The sequence below is a fragment of the Meles meles genome, chromosome 6, assembly GCF_922984935.1.
Source record: "Meles meles chromosome 6, mMelMel3.1 paternal haplotype, whole genome shotgun sequence".
NCBI lineage: Eukaryota > Metazoa > Chordata > Mammalia > Carnivora > Mustelidae > Meles > Meles meles.
The window spans coordinates 35,927,094-35,953,132 of record NC_060071.1 but is presented as its reverse complement, the minus strand read 5'-3'; the positions used below and the strand labels follow the sequence as shown (position 1 = coordinate 35,953,132).

Sequence of the window (26,039 nt, the reverse complement as noted above, 5' to 3'; positions counted from 1 at the left end):
ATGCTATAAATGCAGTGGTGGTGGGGGGGCCACTGTGCTGTCCTGTTCGTGCACGGGGTGTGGACATGAAATCCTGTTTAGCCTCCCAAGTTCCGGGATGTGACCAATCTCTATAGCGGACCCCCGGGCATGGCCTATTTCAAATGAGCAATGTACTGAGAGATGGTAAAGAACTAGCTCCAAGTTGCCCAGTGAATTACACACAGTTGAGGCCGAGACCTTGCCACAGCTGGCTCTCAGCCCTGCATCACTGAGTCCTTCGGGTCCTGAAGACTTAGTCAATGAATACATCAGGGAAATGACCATCTTAGGCAGGCCCATCCCCAACAGCAGCACAGCTGTCATCCGAGCCCATAAAGGCATGGCCATGACTAAGAGCAGAGACTCCGAAGTGGGCTTGGATCAAATTCTGGTTCTGAGTGACTTGGGGCTTTACATTAACTTCTCTGTGCCTCAGCTGCCTATCTCTAAAGGGAGGATAAAACTGCCTACCTTCCAGAGTTATGGTTAAGATTCAATAAAATAATGCCTATAAAGGGCTCAGCACAGTACTTGCCACAAAGTAAACCTCTGTAAGCACCAGCTATTGTTTTTCCTGTAGGTCCCCCATCTGTCCACCCACTGTGGGAAGGCCCCAACACGGCCTGCTTGCTTACCTTAGTAGCTCACAGCGGAATCGTGTCAAACGTTTAAAGGCAAAGTCCAGGTTAGTCACCAACTTGTTGCTCCACAGCCTCTCAGCAACAGCCCCTGCTCTGGGCCTAGAGGGAAGGGTCACGCTGCAGGTTGGCTTTCTTCAAGGGAGCCAGACACTCACAGGCTGCTGCCTCTTATTCAGGCACCCTGGACTCAGGGCCAAGGTTATTCAGAGTGACAACCTGGCTGGGGGGCTCCTAGCGACTTCTAGGACACAGCTCCATCTTCATTAAGATGGGGTCACGATCCCACTCTCCTCCTCTCCCAAAGATACGGAACCAGAGTAAGTTGTAAAGACATCATGAACTGTTACTGACAGCAGCAGCAGGTGTTCTCATAATTACAGCTCCTTCTCTCTCAGGCTGGGGAGGAAGGTACTTGTCTGCGGGTGACTGGACAAGAGTGAGTCTCTAAGGGAGAACCCGTGCCTACAAGCCCAACCACCCACATCCTCAGGAAACCCTTACCAGAGTCTGGGGGCCAGATTTGTGCTGTCCACATACTCTCCCCACATACAGGCCTCTCCACCAATCACTAGAGCCTTCTGCTGAGGGCTACCTAAGGGAAAACAAGGAACAACAGGCTGCTGATGGGGTAAGGGGTAACCCTAGGGTTTCCCCTCAAACACCTCCCTAAAGTAGCCCTCTCTTCAGATAGGTCATAGCTCATCTAACCTGAAAGGTCTAGCCCAGACCCTCCTGTCTCCCACTCTGTGCACCGGCCCAGCCTCCTCTGGTCAGCCAGGAGAGCTCCCTGCTTTCACCTTTAAATTCCAAGGGGTCCACCATGTAGATCTCACTCCAGTCCGGGCCATAAGTTATATGATTCAGGTACCAGGGGGCAGAGAGCAGGGCGCGGAAGCCAGCTCTGGTGATGAGCTCCATCTCCTTCATATAATGTACTGGTGTCTCTTCTCGCCATACCTGAATGACTGTATCTGGCCGAACCTGTCACAAATTAATGGCACATGGCTGAGAAGATTTCTGGCCCATATGCTATGCAAACAACCCAGGCCAAGGGATATGTGCCCACTGTGCTCTCAAGCAGCTAAGTATTTCTCTGTGACTCCTAACCCCTAGGTTCCTAAGCCAGTGCAGGGGCCAAGGACTCTGTAGACCCTAGGAGTCCTCCCTGCTGCCTTCCCCCCCCAGGCCTCCTGCAGCCTTCCTGTCTGGACTGAGACAGTAATACTGGCTGTGAGCTAAGGGAGACAAGCAGTAGCACAGGAGACTCATCAAGAGGTTCCCTGTCCAAGAATCTCCAGATGTTTCTGAGGATGAGACAAGGTTCCTACAGAGCCCCTGCATTTGGCAAGAGGCTGGGACCTAACTGATCAACGATGAAGGAGAAAGTAGCCCTGCTCCCAAACCTGGAGGACCCTGAGTCTATGACTCAGAGAGGAAGACCAACCCAGCATGCCAGTCTCAGGAATCCTGAGTAGCCTGGCAGCAGAAATAACTCTTGAACAGCTTTTGGTGATGGAAGAGAGATAGATGTTCTGACACTCACACCCAGGGCTTAGACCTCTGTGACCTTTCTGGAGGGGAAAGGAGAGATGGCCCCCCAGTGCTCTGAATATTAAAGCCTAATCCAAACCCAGGGAGGACCAGTCTGTGCAGAGGCAGAGAAGGGCTCAGAGACCAGAGGGAAGCACTGCAGGGGGGGCTCCTTCTCTCTCTGCCCCTGGCTCACCTTTACATTATTATCAAACACCTCCTGCCACACCACATAGCCCTTGCCATAGGCAGAGACGATGTTCAGCAGCCTGGAGAGTAAAGAAAGGGTCTGCTCAGCTCAAATAGGTTCTAGGCTGTTGGTGCCAATGCTCTAAGGGTGGAGGCTGCCTAGGGGCTCATTCCTGATCGAGCAATGTCTTTCCCAGTTGGGAACTGACTACTCCAAAGCTGAAAAGATAGGACAAAGTACCCCTTCAAGGGCCCAGTAAAGCAGGGCCTGGGCCTGGTATGGAAAGGGAGGACTGCATAGGAGGTAACCCCAAGAAACCCTGCCCACCCTCTTTCCTTCCTCACGTCTGGATGTAGAAGGACTCCAGCTGCTTGAAGTCATTACCAAAGCCTTGCTTCTTCATAAAGGCCTGGATATCCGGGTTGGACTTCCTGAATCCCAAGAGAAAATGAAGATTAATTCTTTCAACATCCTCAAAGCCCAAAGCTTAGGGATTAGTCACCTGGCTTCCCATGATTTCTTTTTTCACTTGAAAAACCAATCAACTTCAGATCTCAGAGGCCCCAAATACGGCAGGTGTGGCTGAACAAAGCCGTGTGAACAGGGCCACTGACACAGGCTGAGAAAGCAGGAGTCTGGACCCCCAGAGCTTTCAGTTTAAACTCTCAACAAGAACACATATGAACCTATCTGGTCTACTGCATTTGGCTCTGAGGCTCTGGCACACTGGATTCTGGCTTCCCTGTTTAACCCCCAACTCAGGCATATTCAGCTCTTCCCCTCTCACGTATTCTTTATCTCAGCTGGATATAGGTATAGCTGTTACCTGCTGTGGCTCCCTCCCCCAAGAACATTTACATTTTGCTCACATTTCTTCCTGAAATGTTTCCCCCTCTCCACTTCTCAGAAAAGCCTGTTTCCCCAGATCCAGCTCTAGTGTCCAGTTCTCAGAGAAGCCCATCACCTCTTCTGAGCAAAGCAGGTATGTGGGTTTGGACCCTCACTGACTGGACACTTTCATATATTAGTCTCAAATTCATCTGTGCCTGGACTTTTCAACCAGACTCTTTTACAAAGGCGGGGATTATTTTTCTCTCTCCCGGACCTTCCTAAGACAATTTTGTTCCCAGACCTGGTTCTTCCATAAGTCTATCAAGGATATGACAGGAGAAAGGAACAGTTTCACATTCACAGCCTTGCCAAAATCCAGGAGGGCCTCTATGTAGGTGGAAAGAGGAAAGGCCCAAGACCTGGGCCATCTGGACTGAGACAGATTGTTCTCAGAGGTTAGCCCCTGAGGAGAACACAAGATAGGTAGCCTCTTAGGAGCTAACCTCTACTGTGAGTGAGCAGTTCATCAGGCAGGGATGGGAAGATCAAAGGGATCATACCAGCAAGTGAAATCAACCTCATCTCCTCCAAGGTGAAGATAAAAATCCGGGAAGACAGAGCTGACCTCCAAGAAAAATGTGCTCATGAATTCATAGGTACTGTTGAGAATGGGATTCACTGGTCCAAAGGTGCCAGAGGGATGAGAACCAGAGTAGCAAGGAGTCAGTAATCCAGGGATACCTAAGCCGACAGAGAATCAATCCCACACAAGTGTCACAAATACAGAGACCCCCACACAGTCATATACTTAAAGATACTAAGTTGCACAAAGCAAGATAATCATGTGCATAAACATTACATGTACATAGATAGGGACCATCAGGTACTCACAGATGCTGGTGATCATGAGCTTTTAGACACAGTCAAAGAAAGAAAAATATATCCACAATCATGTACAGAGATTGGGTTATTGCCAGACAGCTATCAACACACACACCCTTGCCTTGCCACCTGCTTCCAGAAGGGGGGGTCACCTTTGTTTCCAAAGGCTGCTCTCCTCACACTGCCTTTAAGCAGTAGAGAGAGACTGCCTGATCCAGCCAAATGGCAAGATCTTTCTTCCACTCTAGGGCACAACGTGCAAGAACATCATTAAGACAAGACCATCTGAGAAGAATGTGCCTGTAGTTTAATAGTAAGCAGTGGCCTCCTTTGTCCAAAGTAAGTTCTGCCTATCTAAATTCCCAGTGGAAGGAGCTGATGGAAAACATTCTTCCAGGGACCAAGGCCAGGTCATACCGTATCCACGAGTCAAAGCCCTGAAGCCCCACCGAGGGAGATCAGTAGACTCTTTCTACCTGACTTTATTCTTACCTGGTCCCCAGGACAGAGTGTGGCCAGGGGTGTCAAACTCTGCCAACACACGGATACCCCGAAGGCGTGCATATTCAATCACTTCCTTCACATCCTGTGCTGTGTAGATATGGGTGGCAGGATTGTAGGACCCCTGGAAGGCACAAGACACCCTTAACAATGTCATTTCCTGAAGACCAGCAGAGCAGAAGATACTCAGAATGCCTCCACGACTCCCTCCTCCATTTCCTCCTTGAGGAAATCTACCCTCAGCTCTCGGTATCAGGGACTATCTCCAAGGATCTTTATCATAATTTCCAGTAAGTCAGCACATCTACTCCTTTCAGAATGCCAGTGAGACAACAAGGTAGGCAGGTAGCAGAATATAAACAAACAAAAACAAAATGAGACCAGGAGAGATTATCTGTCAGACTAAATTAATGGCAAAGTTTAGACTCAAACTTAGGTCTCCTGTTCCAAATCCCGTGCCCTTCCCCCAAGTCAGTGTGTCCCTCCAACTGGCTGTGAGGATGAGGGCCAGTGTCCTTGCCAGCAGGGCCACAGCCAGGCTCAGACATCGACCCACAAATTTGTTCTTAGAGAAATTGAGACGTACCTTTCTGGTGAGCTCTGGAAAAGTGAAGCTGTCATATGGGAAAGAAGAGTCATCGACCAGATGCCAGTGGAACACGTTCAATTTATTGTATGCCATGACGTCCTGTAGATCAGAGCACACACTGTGAACCCATCCCAGCTTCTTCAGTTCCAGCCTCAAACTTGGGAAGGCAGACAGACTGGCAGGCTGCTCCACATACCCCAACAGCCTCAATCTGCACCAGCTTCCTGATAAATGTTTACAGGGTCTAGCAAATCTTCCCTTCAGAGAATGCCTGGCTATAGAGGGAAGACCTAGCACATTTCTTCTTCTCCCAGAGCACATCCAAAGACATCGGACAGAGGCATTACCTCCTCTTTTTGAGATGAGTTTTAGCCACACTGAGAGGACAGCTGCAACTATGTGGTACCGTGGTTTTCCAAAAGCACCACTATGCCCTGAAGACTAGTATGACTTCCCGCCATTTGTTCTGGGTTGTCTGACTAGCATTTATCCAAATGTGAAGTTGACTGGTGAATTTAGTAGCCCCATAACGCCTAAATCTCAGAAGCCAAGACTGCTGGATATGTCCCCTCCTTTGGTTCCACCAGAGGAGCAAAGGAACAGGTAGACACATGCGCTGGATCAGCAACTGCAGGATAAGACTCTGCCCATCAGACTTAAGATAGTTAGGAACATCCTGAGCTATGGCTTTTGAACATCTCTTTCCTATGACCTTGTCCATAACTAAACTAAAATAAGTTTGGCTTGATCAAAGAAGCCAATTCCCCAAACTAGCTTCTGCATTCCTGGAGATAACCTGGACATTGGTCCAGGGTAGCCAGTGGGGTAGATTTAAATCACTCCTTTTTTTCCTCTTTTTTGTCTTAGAGTGGGTCTTTTCCATTTTCCCTAGGAACTCTTAAAGTTACATACATTCCCTCTGCAACTCTTTAGGAATATGGCAACTGGTCTGCCCCTTGCCCCATCACCCCAGAACACTAAGGGCGAAGATGGCCTTAAGGTCTGGGTACCAGTGTGTCCAGGATGCTAGTCAGTGGCAGGTAATGGCGCGACGTATCCAACAACAAGCCCCGGTGAGGGAAGCGAGGAAAGTCTTCAATCTCGGTTTTGTTGATAAAGAACTGTGTGGACCAAACATTGAACATATCAGGATTTGAAGGAACTCACCGTGGGGATAGAGGGGAATAGGGAAAAGTCTCCTGATCATTCTAGAGTCAATCTATGACTGTTCTGCATAGAAACGATCTCCCAAATGCCCCATATCTCAACCTCAGCGACAAGCAGGCACCTGTCAGAGGGCAATGGTCCCATGCTAGCCAGATACAGCCGTCCCACACACCACTCAACCTACACATTCTGTATTCTCACTGTTAATCTGTTTATTTTCTTTAAAGCAGTGTGGTCTCAAGGTCATTACTAAATAATGACTCAGGAGAACTAAATTATAGTGATTCCAAACAGACCGAATCTACCAAACTGGTTTCCACTCATGTCTCCTTCTAATTCTTGTTGGGGCCATCTTGAGCCGCCAGGACTCTAAGACAAAGTAAGTTATTTCTAGGACTCTCAACATTTGGAGCAAATCCCCAGAGATATAAAAAGGAACCCTTTTGGGGGGCTCCCACTCACCGTGCCCTCAGGAGATCTCCAAACAAGCTGGCTAAAAGTCTCCAGACCTATGGGGAAGTAGAGAGGCAAAGTAAAGACTTAAGGATATGGGAAAAGGATGCACCCATCTGGAAGGTTCCCAACGTGACACAGGAGGATGCTTGGGCATATGGTAAAAGTGGATATAGTACGGGCTTGACGGATCCCAACACAGATGTAAAGGGGATACTAGGAAGCCAGTAACTGTTTTTACTCTGCATTTGATTTTGGGAGGTGGCAGTGTAAGGGGCTTTAGTGCCTCTCCTAGGAACACACTAACCCTCAAAATCCACATACCTCTTATCCATATTTCCTAAGCCTTGAACTGACAAGAGTCTTAAGAGAGGCCAAGATGTCTGCTTATGAGTATAGATGCAGGGACAAGCCAGCTCACATGGGTTCAGGCTTTCCAAATTAATACAGATCAGGAGCTAAAGGAGCTGAGAAAAAGGGGTCCTCAATCTTCTGCCCTTCTATTATCCCAGACTGAACTGTGAAAAAGTAATGAAGCTTAAGTTTCTAAGGAGCCTGGGTCCACAGCTGGACCTAGAAGACAAAGAACCATCCACCTTTCCTCTTGAGAAGGGAACTAGCTATAGGAAGCTGAGATATGATAGGAAGCAACGGCCCCAGAAGGACTGCCCCAGTCCACTGGACACAAACTCCTAGATTCTGGCAAAGGCAGGCATGCTGAGTGCAGAGTGTTATATGTTCTCGACAGTTGGAGCCCCTCTTCTGATAACCCAGCAGAAGGATTTCCAGAGTCCCAAAATCTCAACATGAAAGAATCTGAGGTCTTAGGGGTCACTTGGCACCTACTTCAAGGCAGACTGCTCTTATATTGCTTTGGCTTCTTTCAACTCTGATTCTGACACCCAGAATTCTGGAGTTCTGGATTTCCCCCTGCCCCAACCTGCCTAATCACAGCACCTGCACAAAAGGTGTAAGACAGTAGAGAGGGGAGTCGGCTCCCAGTTTCTCCAAAACACAGGAGAGAAGAGAAGGGGTAAGGGAACAAAGATGAATCAAAACAAGGTTTGAAATTCTGTGAGAATTTCCCTCCTCATTCACCAGCAGGGGCTTTGCAAAAGCAGTAGAGGTATTTGGCTACGTCAATATCTAAGGACCAAATACCTTTTCAGTAAACCAAGAGGAAAGGCAGAGGCGCATCGTATGTTAGCTAGTAAAGTCCCAATTTTCTCCTGAAATACTATGGTTCTACGTATCTTATATGATTTACTTATTTTTTTGACATTTATCTATTTCTTGTGATCAAGTTTTCCCTTTTGAAAAAACTTTCCAATTACGTGTGTTTAGTGAGAGCTGCACAGGCAGTGTTTGTGGCAGAGCCCCAAGCAGCCTGTTCCCTGCTGACATGCTGAGCATCAGCCTGCAGGGTCTCTCACGGCTTCCCCAGAGCACCTGCCCAGGACAGCTGCTGCCACTATTGCATGGGCTGACACCTGTCGACTTCTAGAGACAGCTGTAAGGAGAACACTCCCTTCAGGTAGATGGGGAAACACTCCAAACGGTCTCCATAAAGAAAGCCTCCAGTATGTGCTAGGCCCTCAGTCTTGTCTTCCAACCCACTGAGGCCAACCTTCCCACTTTAGCCCCCATGTTACCTCGGAGAGCTCCCCAGACAGTCTCAGAAAGGAGGAAACAATGATCATCATTTATGGTCAGGGTGTCTGAAATGACAGAAATGACTCCATCGGTTAAGGACTTCTACTCTCAGATTACAGATCCCATGTCCTATGTAAATCCTTGTATTAAAAAACAAGAGTAAGGTCACATTTTTTTTTTTTTTCCTTTCAAAGAGGAAACATCCCCAGAGCAGAGCAGCTGCAGGCCAGCTAGGCCTTGGGCCACAGTGGGAGGGTGGTCTCCCAGAGGCTCTATAGGTCCTAGAAGATAATACATAAGGAGGGTCAGGCTAGAGAAGAAAAGTACCACCTGCCTCGTGGTTAGTCTACCCCTCCTGAAACATGAGTTCCTGCCAGCCCTTAGCTGAAAGTATGAGGCATCAGACAGGGATGCTTGGAGGGTGTATCCAGGTTATGGTGTTCCCAAAGCCTTGTAATCACCCTCCTTTCCCTTTGTCTCCAGGCTTCATTCAAGTACCTCATCCAAGAATGTGAGGAGGAGGCCAAGACTTGAACATTCATTTTGGAGACCGAGAAGTTCCTAGATACTGCTGGAGGACGGGGGGCATCATAGGGCTAATGACCTGACTTTATTCCAGTCATTATGTCCAAAAACATTATGACCCAAAACTCCTTCTCTCCCCAGAGTGGGGTCCCTTAAAGAAAATCACCAGAGTGTGCAAACTCCTAAAATGGCAACAAAATTATACGCAGTGCAGAAGGCAAGTGTTCTGTGGGACTCCGTGAAAAGCCACTATGACATTCCACACCACCTTCAGACACTGGTTAGAATGCATATGAAAAATTCACCTTCTTTGGCTCTCAGCCCTTGTTGACCCGGAGTCTCCACAGTCCTGGAGGGCTTCAGGCCTAGCATCAGGAACTTAGGCCAGGCCAAGTAGAGTTAGAGCTCCAGACAAATGCTTGCTCTCTACAACAGGGAACAGGGTACAGGGAACAGGGTGGTACTTACAGTTCTCCACCGACTCCAAAGAAGGAAGCTGGTTACATCCAGGAACAACCACAAGGATAACCAATGAATTCTTCTCCGATGCATGCTGTTTTCCTGGAAGGACAGGGTAAACTCAGTGTGGCTGACCTGCCACCAGAAGCAATAGGCAAAACCAAGATCCTACAGGAAGGTCCCTAGCTCTAGTCCCTTCTGCTTGCACGCGTGTGGGAAGAGGCAAGGGTGAGGAGGGCATTTACCCTTGGCACAGGCACTGCCTTATCACCTGTTCAACTCTTTCATTTTGGTTGTGCTCCCCTCTCCCCCCAGGAACCTGCCCTGTCCCATGTATCAATGACCTGGCAACAGCTCTTTGTAACCAGGGCTCTGTATTTCTAGTGTGGTAGAGTCAGCATGATTCCATTACCTCGACAAGTGCTTCTAAACTAGAGGCAGCTTGACAGCATTTCCACTCAAAGCGTGGTGGGCAGACTAGCTGCTGACTCGCAAGCTGCAATACCGGGTGAAAGGAAAGAGACTGACAACGCCAGAATGTCAATTGTGTCAGAATAAACACACTGCTTAGTCTTAACATGTCTTCATAACTCATTTTTTGATGAAGGGAATAGTTTACATTCCCGTGTGTGTACCTCTCCTCTCACTGCAGACTGTTGCCTGAAGCAGCACTGTTCTTGAGGGCTCCCAGTAAAAGGTTTCCAGTGTTGTCAAAGCCCAGGGGCTGATACAAGCGATGAAGCAGATGACCAGAGGAGCTCCTATGCAAAGGAGGCCTGGGATCACCGAGCCGGTGCACCAGCAAAGATACATGGTCACCATCCTATCCTGCTTCCTTCCCTCTTCCCAAATAGGTTCTCTCTCTGAGGCAGACGTCTGCCCAACAGTGGAAAGCCACCCAGTATGAGCTAACATCTAGCATAGTTCTTCAGATGCACCCCACCATGCCCCCCCAAAACCAAAAGAGCCAAAACCAAAGCCAAAATACTAATGCACCATCCCTTCCCATCCTCCTAATGGTTTCTTTGTGTGGTTCTGATTGTACCTCCCCAAGCCTGACCTCAATGAACTCCTTCTTTCTATCCTTTTCTGGAACTACATGCACCCACACTGGCACCACAACCATGACTTCCTGTGGAACCACAGAGTCAGGGATAGGATGGCCTGGGGAAAGGCAGGGAGAGAGAATTCAGAATCAAACTGGATCCCCAATGTTACCCATCTCTAGGGCAGAAATAGCGCAAAAGCCTTGAGCCTTTTCCAGAAAACCTGCTCGAACTTCACAAGCACTACTGCAGGGCTGCATCTCAGCTCTCCGGCTCACCAAGAAGAAAGCCAGTAAGGGGCCCTTTTCTATCATCAAGAACAAAACGTATTCTTTCCCCTCCCTGTAAATACTCTGCATCCCACACTAATACCTTCCTAAATCCTGCAGGGAGAAGAGAATTTGAGTCTACTCTGGGCCAGGCCAACTCACAACTCCATTCTATACCCTGAAAACCCATCTCCAACAACAGAGAACAACCAGACTGTCAGGGCAGACACTTCCCTCAAAGCAGAATCTGTAGGGCCCTTCCAAAGCTTCCCAAGCAGAGAGGCCACCTCTACAAACCCCCAAGACCAAGGAAGACTTAACTGAGAGGTAGAAGCAAAGAAAACTATAAAAGAATATTCCTCCTTAAACTATGCCCTCATCTCTTGCCTCCACTCCAATTCCACGTATCACAGAGCCCCAATATCAAGTGGGGAGAGCTAATCTGTGTATCTAGCCAGGTGGCTATCCAAAAGACAGCAAAGTCCTGAGCTTCAGCGTTAATTCCCTGGACCTTAGCCTGCAAAACTGAGAAGAAATCACAACTATACCTGTGCAACAGCCACAGTCACTGTCCTAATAATATTAAGAGGCTGCTAAACGCCAGCCTGGTGACTGCCTGCAACTATTGCCTGGAACATAAAAAACCTCTAACTTCTGTTGTTGCTGCTAGTACATTTTTATTTTCCAAAACACACCTGCACTCCATCCTCTAAATCCAGAGTCTTTTCCGGGTGGGAGGGCTGTAGACTCCTTACAAGATCCGATGAAAACAAAAAAAGGACTTTTTCCCCTAGAACAAAGGCCCTAAGTGAGGGCTCATCTCTCCATCCCCAGCCTCTAATCTTATGGTGAAGAATCCTTGTCAGAAGCGTTCTCAATGACTCATTTTGGTTGGGGCTGATAAAGGAGGTAGAGAGTCATGGCTGCTATTTAAATGAGCCATGAGGGGGCAGGTCTGGGGGAGGCAGCAATGTGGGAACTGGCAAAACAGGAGGGACACTGGGTCATTTAAAAGGATGTAAATAGTGTATCGTCATTGTGGTTTTCCACATCCAAGTTGCTACCCTGAAGCAATCAGGAAAGAGGCTGGGGACAGGCCACCTTCCTCTACACGCAACCACAGGCTCTGCACTGGGAAGGACTGACGTGTGGGAAGCCTGGCACGGCACACTCACAAGGAGCCCGGCTGGCACAACAGGAAATTCTGAAACCTCAAGTGCTCAGAAAGAACCATGGCAAACAGAGCACTGACTTGGGCAATCAGGAAAGGGTGGTTTGGGTTCTGCTGCTGCTAAGCTAAGTGAGTCTCGGGCTCTTATTTTCTCCCCGGCAAACAATGGCAAGGTAGGACCACATTCTGGCTACTCCTCCACAGTTACTACTCTGTGACTTCACACACAGATAGTATGCTCCAAGGTCTCAGTCCATGACCATGACTTCCTGTCTCTACTGCTCCCTCATCCCGTGCTTTCATATACCCCTGCTCTTCTCCTCTGGTTCACTGGAAAGTCTGCACCTTCTAAATTTAAGAAGGGGAAAAAATTCAAACAGTACAGAAGTGTTTACAACAAAAAAAAATTGGTTACTTTTGGCACCCCTCTCCTTTCTGTATCATTTAGCCTCCAAGACAGCCCAGCTCTGGACATGGAACACCTGAAACCCTTTTTCTACCACAGTCCTGCTGTTGTACTTTCTCCAGATGCCAGTGCTGTGACCTTTCCATTACGCTCCTGTTCTCAGTTCTCTCCTATTTTCACTTCCCTTCCTGCTGGCCTACATGTGCTGATCCAGCCCCTCAAACACAGTCTAGCCAATACTCCCAGCAACCTGTCCTTTTCTTCTGCTGCTGTACCCAGTGGATCAAGTAATGTCTGCCTTCTGTGCACTGATTCTGGCTACTGCATCCTACTGGAGGAAAGAGAGAAAATCATGGGACACCGGGACTGGGCTGCTGTAATATCATGGTCTCTCATCCTGGCCGTGCCCTTGGTGCTGCCTGAACATCTCCGTCTCCACCATTGCTTTTTTCTCTTCTCTGCAACAGTTACTTCAAGTTTGAGCCACTTTCTTCAAGTCTGTTACCCGATCACCACCGCCCTTCCTCTCAGCAGACAATCAGAAGAGCACTCCCATCCATCTCTACCTCCCCTCTCCTCCCATACAGAAACATCTGCAACACATGCCTGGTCTTTATCTGTGCCTCCTATCCTGGTGGAAAGGGTTTCCTTTCACCCGTCCTCTGGATCTCGCCCAAGGAGAGATCCAGATTTTCCCCCAAATCTTCAAATTATTTCTTTCTACTGATTCCTTCCCACCAGCATGCAAATATTTGCAAGTCTTCCTGGTTTCAACTCCATGTCCTCTCCAACAGACTTTCCCTTGCCTTCTGGTCCCAAAGAAACTCCAGAGGAAATGCAGCCTAAGCAGTTAGGTGCTGAACTCCAAAGCCAGACAAAACTGGGTTCAAATCTTAGTTCCAAAACTTTCTAGTTGCGGGGCCCTAGACAAATGATTTTCCTTCTGTGCTGCAGTTTCCTTCCGAAAAATGGGGATCATGATTAGTACCTACCTTACTGGGCTGTTGGGAAGATTAAATGAGTCAGTGCACGTAAAGGGCTTAGTCAGTGCCTGGCACAACAAGCACTCATGGAGTTGGCCAACCTTAGTCCTCTCTTGGTAGCCACTTCTGACATCCTATCTACTCCTTATTCCACTACAACATGGCTTCCTTTTCCTCCACTCATCTGCAGATGCCTTCACCAAGGTCCTGTGGTTCTATAACTAAATTCAAGGGACCCTGTTCAATTCATTCTTCATTCATTCATTCAACAGTTATTTACTGAGTGCTTACTATGTGCCAGGCTGTTCTAAGTGCTGGGGATACAGCAGTGATCAAAACAGACAATAATCCCTGCTGTCCCAGAGGTAATATTCTGGTGGCCGCTCACTTCTTAGGGGACCTCTTGGCAGCATCAGACATCCCTGATGTTGATGAAACTAAACTCCCTTAGCTTAGGGGACATGGCTCTCCCTTGGTTTTCCTTCAAGCTCCTTAAATATGCTTCCTCATTTTCCCTTCCTTCGCCAGCCCCTACATGCTAGTGTTCTCTGAAGACTCCAGGCTTCTCTTTTTCTCTTCACTTATATTCTCCTTGAACGATGTCATCTACCCCACAGTTGATTGATGATTCTCAAATATACCTTTCCATGCCAACTCTTCTTCTGGGATTCTAGGCTCATAGGCCAACACTCGCATAGCTTAAAAGCCCTTCAAATCTTAAATACTAAGTTCAACTAACTCTTCATTCCTCTTCCTGGCTGATCTTCTGTTTGATTTGTACCATCTATTGATTTATCTAGACCAGAAACCTCTTTCTTCTCTCATCTGAGTAGATTAAAAATTCATGTACCCATAATATTTACCAATGGTCCACTATGTGTCAAGCCCCGCGTAAGCACTGAGATTACAACACTAAAAAAGAAAGACCCAAATAAGTCCAGTTACAACAAAATCCTTATTATCTCAAAATCTTTACCACCTTCCCACCCTCACTGGGTCAATGCCTTAAATCATCTTCTCTAAATTCTCACCTGAATGACTAAAAAATCTCCCAGTTCTCTCTGCCTCCATATACATCCCATTTCAATCTACCTTTCTCTGTGATCTTTTAATATGAGATCTTGGCTCCTAAGCAGGAATTCTCACGGTAACACAATGAACTTTTTACAGAATCCTGAAAATGCCACGTTTTCTCCATACTTTCCTTTGCACATATCGCTTCCTCCAAGGGAAGCAAACTTTGCGTTGCCTCCAAATCTCACCTAATTATGAAACGGCTCTGATTCTTCCCTTTATAAGACTTTTCTATCATTCCCCCACCCTTTCCTAAGAGACCTTCCTACGAGATCATGAAACAACGTATACATACATTTTTTGGTAACACTTATCTTAATATATGCTGTTTATTTGTCTATCTCCTCACCGAGGCTGTAAGTTCCTCAACAGCAGGGGCCAATCTCAGGGCTTTTGTATTTCCAGTGCCTGGCACACGGTAGTCATTCAATAAATGTTTGCTGAAAAAATGAATGATGCTAGAATTAAAAAAATGCACATTTAATGCTATGTATGCATAATGATTGTGCTACATGATAATTAGGCATAAATGGCAAGTAGTTAATGGAGAGATAACTTTTATACGCCCAAACCTAGTATTTGTGAAGTCCTGGGACTAGGGTGGGGAATGGTAAGAAGACACCCAGGCATACAGAAAGTGCCTTTTCAGACACTGCTCTGAAGAACCTTGGCTCCATTAATCCAAAGATTCGGGTGTTTCTACTCCCTGGAAGGGAGCGCTCATTCCTGCATCAGGGTACCCAGAAACTCTGTCTTTACCTCAGTGCACAATAGCTTCTCCCTGCACCCAAACTGCTCCTCCCTGAACCAAAATATTTCCATCATATCAATGTGTTTAATTCACAGGATTTTAGTGGCATGGAGAAAACCCTCATTTTGGTTATAAAGTGGCATTTCGTTTGGCTTCTGGAGTAGACACAAGAAAAGTCAACCCAGCCTAGGCACCTCCCTGTTCTTTCAGGTGTACCCTGACCCTTTGTATCCTGGTACTCTCCTAAGCCTGTGGATTCTCCATGCTCACATTGTTCCCCTCCCCCACCCACCTTTATCTCTGTCACATCCAGGCGCTCTCTCCCCATATTCAGTCTAATGAAAGCCCTAGACATCATTCATCTACCACTCATTCTTCATTCCAGCCAGGATATACTGAACATTTACTGTAATCTGGAACTGTGCTAGGTGCTGGGGCAGTTCAAAACAAAAACAAGCCCAGTCCCTGCCCTTGAGGAGCTCACAGTCCAGCAGGAGAGACAAATACAAACAATAATTACAAAGCAGTGTGATTAGGGCTAGGGTGGATACTATAGCTACCCGGAGAAAGGAAGGGATGCTTCACCTTGGAGAGGGTCTCTGAGCAGAACCTTGAACCCTGAGATGGGTGTTTGCCAGGCTACCAATAGGGAAAGATACTCCAAGCCTGGGAAGCAGTCAGTGCAAAAGTACACCGTTGTGGCTAGGGGAAGAAGCAAGGCCACTCCTGTCAAAACTTCTTATCCCCGTTAAGTAGGAGTCTGAGAACCCAGCTGCCCCCGAGCCTGGAGGCCCTCCACAGTGCTGCTGAATTCAGTCTGGACTGTAGTGCCTCCTCCCACAAGTCCCAAGACTTTTTTCACCCTCTAGAGACTACTAATATCCACTCAGAAATACAATCTATCCAGCCCATGAATGAATCCTGAATATTCTCCCTTCCATCTTCTTTGTAAATGCTAAAGTTTTCTCATTTCCCCCTACTTTTGAGACTTAATCTGTTCTCTTCCTTTCTTCCCACCATGAGAGAGCACCTCCCTGTGATTCTGGATCTCAAAAAGATAAGTTAACATTTTGCACAGTCTTTCAATTTTTTTTTCTAAATACATAGATTCATTTTTAAAGCAAAATGAGAATTAAAGCAAAAATGAGATCCTAATATGCAGTAGTTTGCAACTTTTTCCCCAGTTACCAAATGATTTGCAGATTTTTTAATGTCTATATATAGATCTACATCTTTATTTATAAATCCTAAATAGAATTCCATTTTTGAAATATACTTTAAAAAGTGGAGAGTCCTAATTTCTCTCCTCTTTGTGGACATTATAGAATGCTTCTAAGTTTTTGATATTATAAGCAATGCTCTAGTCAACATTTTATATGTGTGTGTATGTGTGTGTGTGTGTGTGTGTGTGCATTGGTTGAGAGATTTCTGTAGGAAAAATCCTAGAGGTAGAAATGCTAGGACAAAGATAGGAAAATTTTTGGTTTTGACACAGCTCAATTACTCTTCCACATTGTTATATTTGAACAAAAGTACAAAACTGATTCATATCTGAACCAACATACATGAGCCCATTCCTCCACATCCTTCCAAAACTAGACAGTCTCAATTCTTTTTCATCTGTGCTAGCTTGATAAAGAAATATACCATTGTTTTGACCTGTATTTTATTTTATTTTATTAAAGATTTTATTTATTTATTAGTCAGAGAGAGAGAGAGCACAGGCAGACAGAGTGGCAGGCAGAGGCAGAGAGCAAAGCAGGCTCCCTGCAGAACAAGGAGCCCCATGTGGGACTCGATCCCAGGATGCTAGGATCATGACCTGAGCCGAAGGCAGCCGCTTAACCAACTGAGCCACCCAGGCATCCCGTGACCTGTATTTTAAATGTAATAACTGAATTTGAAAATCACTTCACATTTACTGGCCATATATGTGTGTGTGTGTGTGTACACACACACACACATATATTTTGTTTTTGAAAGATAGAGGGAGCTAGCAGGGTAAGGAGGAGCACAGAGAAAGAGAATCTTAAGCAGGCTTAACGCCCAGCATAGAGCCCAACTCAGGGCTCAATCTCATGACCATGAGATCATGATCTGAGCCAAAATCAAGAATTGGGGGCTTAACCGACTGAGCCACCCAGGCACCCCTTTACTGGTCATACTCTTTGCACTTTTTTTTTTCTTTTTTTCTTTTTTTTAAAGATTTATTTATTTATTTATTTGACAGAGAGAAGTTACAAGAGAGGCAGGCAGAGAGAGAGGAAAGGAAGCAGGCTCTCCGCTGAGCAGAGAGCCCAATGTGGGACTTGATCCCAGGATCCTGAGATCATGACCTGAGCTGAAGGCAGCAGCTTAACCCACTGAGCCACCCAGGTGCCCACTCTTTGCACTTTTTAAAAGATTTTTTAAACTGATTTACAGAGCTCTTTTTAGATTTTGACTGTTTTTTGTTTTTGTTTTTGTTTTTAACTTGACAGAGAGAGAGAGCACAAGTAGGCAGAGTGGCAGGCAGAGGGAGAGGGAGAAGCAGGCTCTCCACTGAAGCAGGGAGCTTGATGCGGGGCTCGATTCCAGGACTCTGGGATCAGCACCTAAGTCAAAGGCAGATGCTTAACCAAAAGAGCCACCCAGGTGCCCCTAACCTGTCTTTTAAGACCGCAAATAATTCCCCCATTTTGTCCTTATTTTTTTTTAACCTTATGGTTCTCTTGCTTTGACTTTTATGTAGTCAGATTTGTTCATCTTTTACTTTATGGTTTCTTCTATCTGCTTGCTTATAAAGGCCTCCTCTGCCTCTGGGATCATATAAACAGTTTCTTATATATACTTCTAATAGTTTTATGGCATGTCCTTTATCTTTAGATCTTTAACCACCTAGAATTTACTTTTGTGTTTGATATGAGACACAGATTTAATTCTATTTTCTCCCAAATGGATAACCAGTCATCCCTATGTATTTATTGACTAAGCAACTTTGCACTTTTGATTAGAAATGTTTCCTTTACCATATATTAAATTCTCCCATGTATATGAACCTTGCTCATTTTCATGGCAATCTTATAGTCAGGAGGATCTACCATGTCACACTGCTATCATCGTTTGTCATGCTGCCCAGTATACTGACGCCTCTGCTCATTTCTGTTCTGGACCCACACTCCCATTCCTATAAATGTTGTTTCTCCTCCTCCACCAAGCCACCTGGACTACACATCACCCACCCCCACAAGCCTCTGGAATCCTGTTATTGAACTACCAACATCCTCAGTCTCTTCTACTTCCTCTTTAACTGAGAACTGGCTCTCCCCAGGAACATTATTTTCCCTATGACTTGCTCTGAGAGACAGCTCCTTTTCAGCTGCTTCCAGGACATCTAGCCTCTACCATCAAGTGAAAACAAACAAACAAACAAACAAAACACCTCTTTTCTGTGGGTAATGACATTCAGTTGTATAATCTTGAGCCTCTCCTTATCACCAACATTCTGCAATATCCTGGTCATGTCTTTATTACCCAAGACTTTGGATCCTGGTCCCCAGTCTTCCTCTCCATTCCAAGGTTGGCTTTGATCCTAGGTGATTTCAACACTCAAGAGGAAGAACTAACTCACATTCTAGCTTAGCAGTTATCCAACAACACCTTAACACCCTCCCATGGTCACCTTTTGGACCTTCTCGTCCCCTGGAGGTGTTCCAGCTCATTATTGCAAGCCTCCGTACTATATAGCTAACCTGCTGAACCACCCTAGATCTGTGTGCTTCAACCACAGTGACACTGAGTTTCTTAAATACGTGACATGAAGGCTTCTTTCCTGAAGGCTTTTCCCACATGCAGTTCTTTCCATGTGGATTACTGTCTGCATCTCCACCAATTCCTACTTTCAAATATGACTGGACAGCTCTTTATGGAAGCCTTCTCAGAACGTGCCCTCTCCTCCACACCAACACTTATCAGTAACAATCACTGTACCCATACATTACTGTATGTCTGTATTCCCACCTCCAAAGACTATACATTCTTTAAGGACAAGGACAGTTCAATTAATATTCTTGGACAAGTGCTACTGATAAATTATAGTTGCTTAATAGATACTACTTGTACTAAGGATGGACGGAAGAAGGAAGTTGGCCAGAAACACTACTGGAATCTGATAATGATGGGCCAGGATCAAAACATTCTTGAATGCTAATGATCAAGCAGTTAGATGCTACAAGTTACTATCTGTGGCAATTAACACTCAAGTGTGATCAGGGCTTACTCCTACCAAAGGCCAGGAGTTGTCCAAAATACTAATCGGTATAATGCTTGGTGAAAATATTTAAGAGTAGTAGATTGCCCTAAGGTTGCACGTTGAAAAGAGCTAAATCTTTGTAGACTAACAGATCTGACTGGAATTTCTACTCCACAACTACTAGCTGTGAAACCCTGCACATGTTACGTAGCCTTTGTGAGTCTCAGTTCTGAAGGATGGGGATAACACCAACCTCACAGAGCTATTATAAAGATTAAAGGGCACAGGGACGCCTGGGTGGCTCAGTGGGTTAAGCCTCTGCCTTCGGTTCAGGTCATGATCTCAGGGTCCTAGGATCGAGCCCCACAGCTGGGCTCTCTGCTCAGCAGGGAGCCTGCTCCCCACCCCGCCCCCGCTCTCTTCCTGCTTGTAATCTGTCAAATAAATAAATAAATCTTAAAAAAAAAAGATTAAAGGGCATAATATACAGCAAGTGCCAGACATTCAATAAATGCTAGTTTCCTTCCACCTTCTACTTCCTTTCTCTTAAGAAGTCAGTTTTGCCACTTGGCTGGAGGAGCCCAGAGTTGGGGTGCCTCGTGGGATAACCATACCATTGGAACAGCTTCTCTGAAGGCTTTTCATGAGTTTCTCACAGGAGCCTGAAGGCTCCTCTATTATGTGATGACACCCTGTATGGCAAACAGGCTGAGACTCCAACATATAAAAGGGACATGAGCTTAGAACTCTGAATTTGCCTCAAACTAGGGCTGTGGACCTAGTCTAAAGACCAAAGCCACTAATGTGGGATCTTAGTACTAGTTACTACCAGGACAAGATCAAATAAGACAAAAGTTAAACTTTTACACTAAGACACAGTGTATCCGGTAAGCCATCTTCCTTGCTCCCAAAGCTTTGCAAGAGAAGGGGAGGCTACTTACTGGCACCCAAGATGATAAGCAACCAAACTTCCAGCATCTGAGCATACACTTCCACAGGAAGTTCACCTTCAGGAAGCGGACATTAACAGCACACCACTACCGGCTAGAGATCAGGGCTGAGTGCAACACTAAGGAAGCTTAAGCAATAACGAACGCTTAAAACAAGCAAAGGATATGAAAGAGAGAAGGTGACACAGTAATGGGTCTTATTCATTATAGTCAGGAATTGAGAAAATTTCTCTATTACGATGTATTATAGATCCATAAACCTTGAGGAAGATCACAGAAAACACTTCACACTCAAAACTTCATCACCTCTACAGATCCAGCCTCCTCTCTTCAACCATCCTCCTTGTCAATGGCTCCACAAAGGTGGGCGAGAACTCCTAATCCAACTGGCTGACCCTCTTGTTGATGCACATTGTTTCTCTCCTTATCAATTATTTCCAGGGACCGCAGAGGAAATTTAGGAAGATGCAGAAATATTAAAGTAACCTCTTTAATTTCTGAAAGTAGTATTGGCTGGGCAATAAATGTAATCCACAGGAAAAGGATTTCAGTTTATGTCTTAAAGAGGCTAAGAAATTGACAATGTGCCCCAGCAAAAAAACCGTATAGCTCAAAGAAAAAATAGCTCACACTTGCTATTAAAAACAAAAACAAAGTACCAACTGGCAAAAAAAAAAAAATGGCAATGCCTTGCTTCACTCTTCTGTTTGGAGATGAGGAAGTGAGGTAGAAGGAGACGGGAGGAAGGGCAGCTCTTGGGCTCAGACTGAATTTTTATTATTTTAATTTAAAATCACCTACTTCTTTCTTTGACTGTACCTTCCTTCAAAGATTGTAAAGACAATCATCCCTATCTCCCTGTTATCTTCAGAAATGCTTGAAATGGAGACAGATTAAAAAAAAAAAAAGCAGCAGCTACTTGGAAATTAACCTGAGGACACATAGTTAAACAAGTGATTAATAAACATTCTCTGGCTGACTCCTGAATTAATCTTGTTCCAGACCCACAGTCCTCTACTGTTTAGGTTTTCAAGCACAATATCCAAGGCAGGGGGAGTGAAAACAGCTCAAGAAAGTAAGACTTGAGTTTTTCATAAACCAGGCCTGGGATACCTATATACATCCTGACCAAGCTGAGCTGCTTGGGCTCAGTACTATCCCAGGCTACTGGGAAAGTATTATGATTTAACAATAAAGAGAAAATAAGGTTGTGGGGAAAGAGGCTGGTTGAAAATTAGAGGTCAAGCTAGTTCAGGCCTTGGGATTCAAAATGGAGCCCAATTATTCTGGCCCTCACTAAAAACTATCATGCAACCCATCTCCTTCCAAATTCATATATTTCTCCTCCTTATATATCCCTCCATTCCCCACATACCCCTTTCACAAAAAAAGCAATTCTACTACAAAACATTCCTCCTCAGTGCTTTTCTTCCTTTTTGCTTTCAAGCAATAAATTCAGTGGCAATAAAGTCTTCACAGGAATAACCTGTCCTTGAAAGGTTAAAGGGACAGAGCCACTATGCAATTAGAGTGCAGCACTAATCAGGATTGCTCCGTCTCCCCTGCCAGCTGCCCAACCTTATCTGTTTCCCTCCTACACTCCCTAGATTCACTCCTAAGGCATCTCCAATTTTGTAATGAGATAAGAGTAGTTTGAGCTGGGACCACAGCACAGAGTGATCCTCCTTTCTCTGGAATTCACATAACATTCCAAATTTGAAGCCTGAAAGGCAATCATTTCTTTCTTTCTTTTTTTTTTTTTAAGATTTTATTTATTTATTTGACAGAGAGATCACAAGCAGGCAGAGAGGCAGGCAGAGAGAGAGGAGGAAGCAGGCTCCCCGCTGAGCGGAGACCTCCCCCCCCCCCCCATGCGGGGCTCGATCCCAGGACCCTGAGATCATGACCTGAGCCGAAGGCAGAGGCTTTAACCCACTGAGCCACCCAGGCGCCCCAAGGCAATCATTTCTAAATGAAACCTGCAAATCATCTTTTTGATGCTCTTAGAAACAGACAAAAATCATGAGACTTTCTACTTTTATACAAAGTAGCCCTTTTAAGTTAATATATCCAACAAATAATTAAGTATCTCTTATGTCCCAGGCATTGTAATAGAAGGAATGGCCAAAGGAGGTATTTTAGGAGATTTAGATTGTAATCAACTGTGCCACTTATCAGTCATTTGTTTCATGTCTGAGAATGAGCAAATCAAATATTGACAATGGTTACAGAAGGAGCCAGATACTCATATAATAATCTTCCTTCCATTCTAAAATAAAAGGAGTTATTCTATTCAGGGACAGTGGCATCCTAAGCAACTCATAGGGACATGTGTGTGACTATCACAACTGGATGCAAACTTTAATAAAAACCATTATGGCTTTTGAAAACCATTGTGGCTTCAATCGACTAGTTCAGAAAGGCAAAGAATTCAGTCAAATGCAAAATCAGATTTAGCCATTTTACCTGAAAAACTGGGGCTTTATCAACTCCATCAGGCACCCAGAAAAGTATCCGGGGCAACATTAGATAGGTGTTATCCCAAGTGATCAGATCTTTGATTCATAAACAAGATGTGGCTCAATGATCAAAACAGAGAATTAGGTTCACTCAGGTATCCAGAGCTTAAACTAATTCCATTTAACAGGTTTAACAACATGCAACACACACCCTCCAATTGGCAGAAACACCTCTCAATGACAAAGATAGGTACCAGATACTAAACACCTCCATAGACCATACAGCAACTGTGGACTACAACTAATCATTGAAGGTGAATTCAGAATCAAATCAAACCTCAGTAACAGGTTTGTTTTTCAGGGAATTATGGATTCCACTGAATTCCAGGTTCAGATCAAAACCAGAAGTTGTGCTATATTAAGAAGAACATTGGCCCAGAACCTACAAAGAAGTTATGTGGAAGGAGGAGATGGAAAGCTGTTTAAAGCTAAGATTTAAATTGCATATGTTGTTTTCTTTACTAAAATCAGCCACATAGAGAAATACAGTCTGGTTTGGGGCGTGCTAACATTGCTTTTCCCTCCAGGGACTCATCCCTTGTTTTTGCAGAAAGAGGGTTACAGTTCAAGTCATCCAAAAGCCTTCCAGGAAATCAATGTTCCAAAGGGAAGGCTGCATAGGAAGAACGATAGAGAAGGAACTTACTTCTGTGTCTTTGGTAATGTTGATCCAAACCAGTTTTCATTATCTCTTAATGGGTTAAGAACCTTCAAATATAGGAAACTGATTCACAGTAAGGTAACAAACTGAAATCAACATCTTATTTAGTTTTTTATCAGTCTCTACATCTTTCATTAGGGAATTTACTAGGACACCATTGTCACATATCATCCCCATTTCTATTTTCTTCATTACACTCTAGACCTATAGCAATGGAGGTAATGACTTAATTTAGATTTGTAGGAATTATCCTAATTTACACCATAGTAACAAACATTCTAACTATCTTTTAAGCATTTTATAACACATTGTGTCCTTTTGCTTTATACTTCTTCAACTGGACTTCAAGCTTGAGCCTACTTTTTTTTTTTTAAGATTGACTGATTGATTGATTTAAAAGATTTTATTTATTTGACAGAGAGATCACAAGCAGGCAGAGAGGCAGGCAGAGAGAGAGGAGGAAGCAGCTCCCCGCCGAGCAGAGAGCCTGACTCGGGGCTCAATCCCAGGACCTGAGATCATGACCTGAGCCGAAGGCAGAGGCCCCAACCCACTGAGCCACCCAGGCACCCGTATTTATTTATTTTAGAGAGAGAAAGAGAGATAGAGCATAAGCGGGAGGGGCATGGAGAGGGAAAGAGAATCTCACGCAGACTTGCCGCTGAAGGTGGAAACCAATGTGAGGCTCGATCTTAGGATCCTGAGATCATTACCTGAGCCAAAACCAAGAGTCGGACACTTAACCGACTGCACCATCTAGGTGCCCTGAGTCTACCTTTTTTTTTTTTTTTAAGATTTTATTTATTTGACAGAGAGAGAGATCACAAGTAGGCAGAGAGAGAGAGAGGAGGAAGCAGGCTCCCTGCGGAGCAGAGAACCCAATGCGGGGCTCGATCCCAGGACCCTGAGATCATGACCTGAACCGAAGGCAGCGGCTTAATCCACTGAGCCACCCAGGCGCCCCCTGAGTCTACTTTTGAGAGTGCTTTTTTTTGTAACCTCCAGAGTACCCAGCATTGGAATAGGCACACACCAATTAGATGACAGATCTTTTTTTTCTTTTTGCACAAGCCAGGCCCTAACTTTTCCGTACCAAAATAAACACATTCTGAGTGCCAATCTTGTCTAAGGAATTACTTGTCATAAAGGATTCATAGAAATATGTGATCTGTGACACACAATAGCAGGCCTTTTATCCTCCCTGGCCTAAACTATCTTGCCAGTTAAGAACTACCCTGATGCTGAGACTCTATTTCCCTAAATTATCTATCATGCTCTAAGTACCATCTGTTTAATGAAATGCCTTTTTTAAAAAAAGATTTTATTTATTTGACAGACAGAGATCACAAGTAGGCAGTGGGGGTGGGGTGGGGAGAAGCAGGCTCCCCGCTGAGCAGAGAGCCTGATTCGGGGCTCCATCCCAAGACCCTGGGATCATGACCTGAGCGGAAGGCAGAGGCTTTAACCCACTGAACCACTCAGGCGCCCCTGAAATGCCTTTAATTCTATAAATCAAATGAGAACATTTGTGAAAGTAACTTAATCACACTTGTAACAGTACAAGATGATATTACCATATGACCCAGTCATAAATATGCTCCCCCCCCCCCGCCAACAACCTATACATTATATAGAGGGAACCAGATTCCAAAATAGTGTGGGAAAAAAACCTCTCAATTTTAAGCCCAGAAAGTAGAATTTTATTCCTTTGTGTTGCTCAATCTTTCCTACCAATTTGCTGTTAAATAAACCTCAAACACAATTTTCAGCAACTGTTTCTTTAGAAAACTGCTCAACCCTGCTGTTTTAGATGAAACCAATATTCAAAGCACTCCTGATTTTACTTCAATCCCACACTTCTGCCCAACCTCATTCTTTCCCACTCCCCAGGCCCCATCCTCATCACATACCCCCTCAAAGCACTTTGAGCTCAATCACTGTGGCTCAAGCCTTTCTTCCTTCCCGGAATACTCTTTCAGTCTTGGCCAGTTATATCCACGACCCCACTTTAAATGGCTGCTCAAAATTCATTTCCCTATGGAAGTCTTCTCCGATTTCTCTCACATTTACTGGACATGCCATGTGTCAGGCACTTTCATGTAATTTTGCACAGGTCAAGTCATCGCTAATGTCTTATCTTGCCAATCTTTGGCCTCATTCTAGGGCCCTGAGACACTTGGACACGGTCAGAGGGATCACCTTCGATGTCTCCTGGCACAGTATTTTCAGCAATTTGATATCCTTATTGAACTGCAGTCCTGTAGCAGGCATTCTCGGTGAAACAGAGCCCGGGGGCGGGGAGGCAGGATTCCAGAGAAATCCTGGCTCCAGAAGTCAGTTCAGTGAAGCAGAGAATGGAGCTGGGGGCTAGACAGGGGTGAATCAGAGATGGCAGCTGGAGAAAAGGCGCAGGAGGAAGTGGAGACCAGAGGGTTGAGACTAGAAGACAGGTAGGGCGGAAGCCAAAAGAAGGGCGTCTCAGGAGGCTTGGGGAGGTGCCCCCGGGCAGGCTCTCTCGGAGCAGGGAAGGGGGCGG

At 45.3% G+C, this 26,039-nt stretch overlaps 1 protein-coding gene and 1 long non-coding RNA gene across 2 annotated transcripts in view; both read right to left on the bottom strand.

Moving 5' to 3' along the window:
• The window catches only part of HEXA (hexosaminidase subunit alpha), a 29,382-nt gene that overhangs the window by 3,037 nt on the left and 306 nt on the right, over positions 1-26,039 (bottom strand). Inside the window, exons 2-13 of the mRNA XM_046009040.1 lie at positions 9,452-9,544; positions 8,458-8,523; positions 6,815-6,861; positions 6,196-6,306; positions 5,183-5,284; positions 4,588-4,720; positions 3,774-3,954; positions 2,727-2,813; positions 2,389-2,461; positions 1,460-1,643; positions 1,164-1,254; positions 657-761 (exon numbers count right to left, since the gene is read on the bottom strand). Of these exons, the coding sequence (XP_045864996.1) occupies positions 657-761; positions 1,164-1,254; positions 1,460-1,643; positions 2,389-2,461; positions 2,727-2,813; positions 3,774-3,954; positions 4,588-4,720; positions 5,183-5,284; positions 6,196-6,306; positions 6,815-6,861; positions 8,458-8,523; positions 9,452-9,544 (1,273 nt within the window). The remainder of the gene's footprint in view (positions 1-656; positions 762-1,163; positions 1,255-1,459; positions 1,644-2,388; positions 2,462-2,726; positions 2,814-3,773; positions 3,955-4,587; positions 4,721-5,182; positions 5,285-6,195; positions 6,307-6,814; positions 6,862-8,457; positions 8,524-9,451; positions 9,545-26,039) is intronic.
• LOC123944178 lies at positions 14,182-26,038 on the bottom strand. The gene is made up of 3 exons (XR_006818751.1): positions 25,414-26,038; positions 14,741-14,831; positions 14,182-14,229 (listed from the first exon to the last, which is right to left on the bottom strand). It is a non-coding gene; the product is annotated as an uncharacterized LOC123944178 (long non-coding RNA).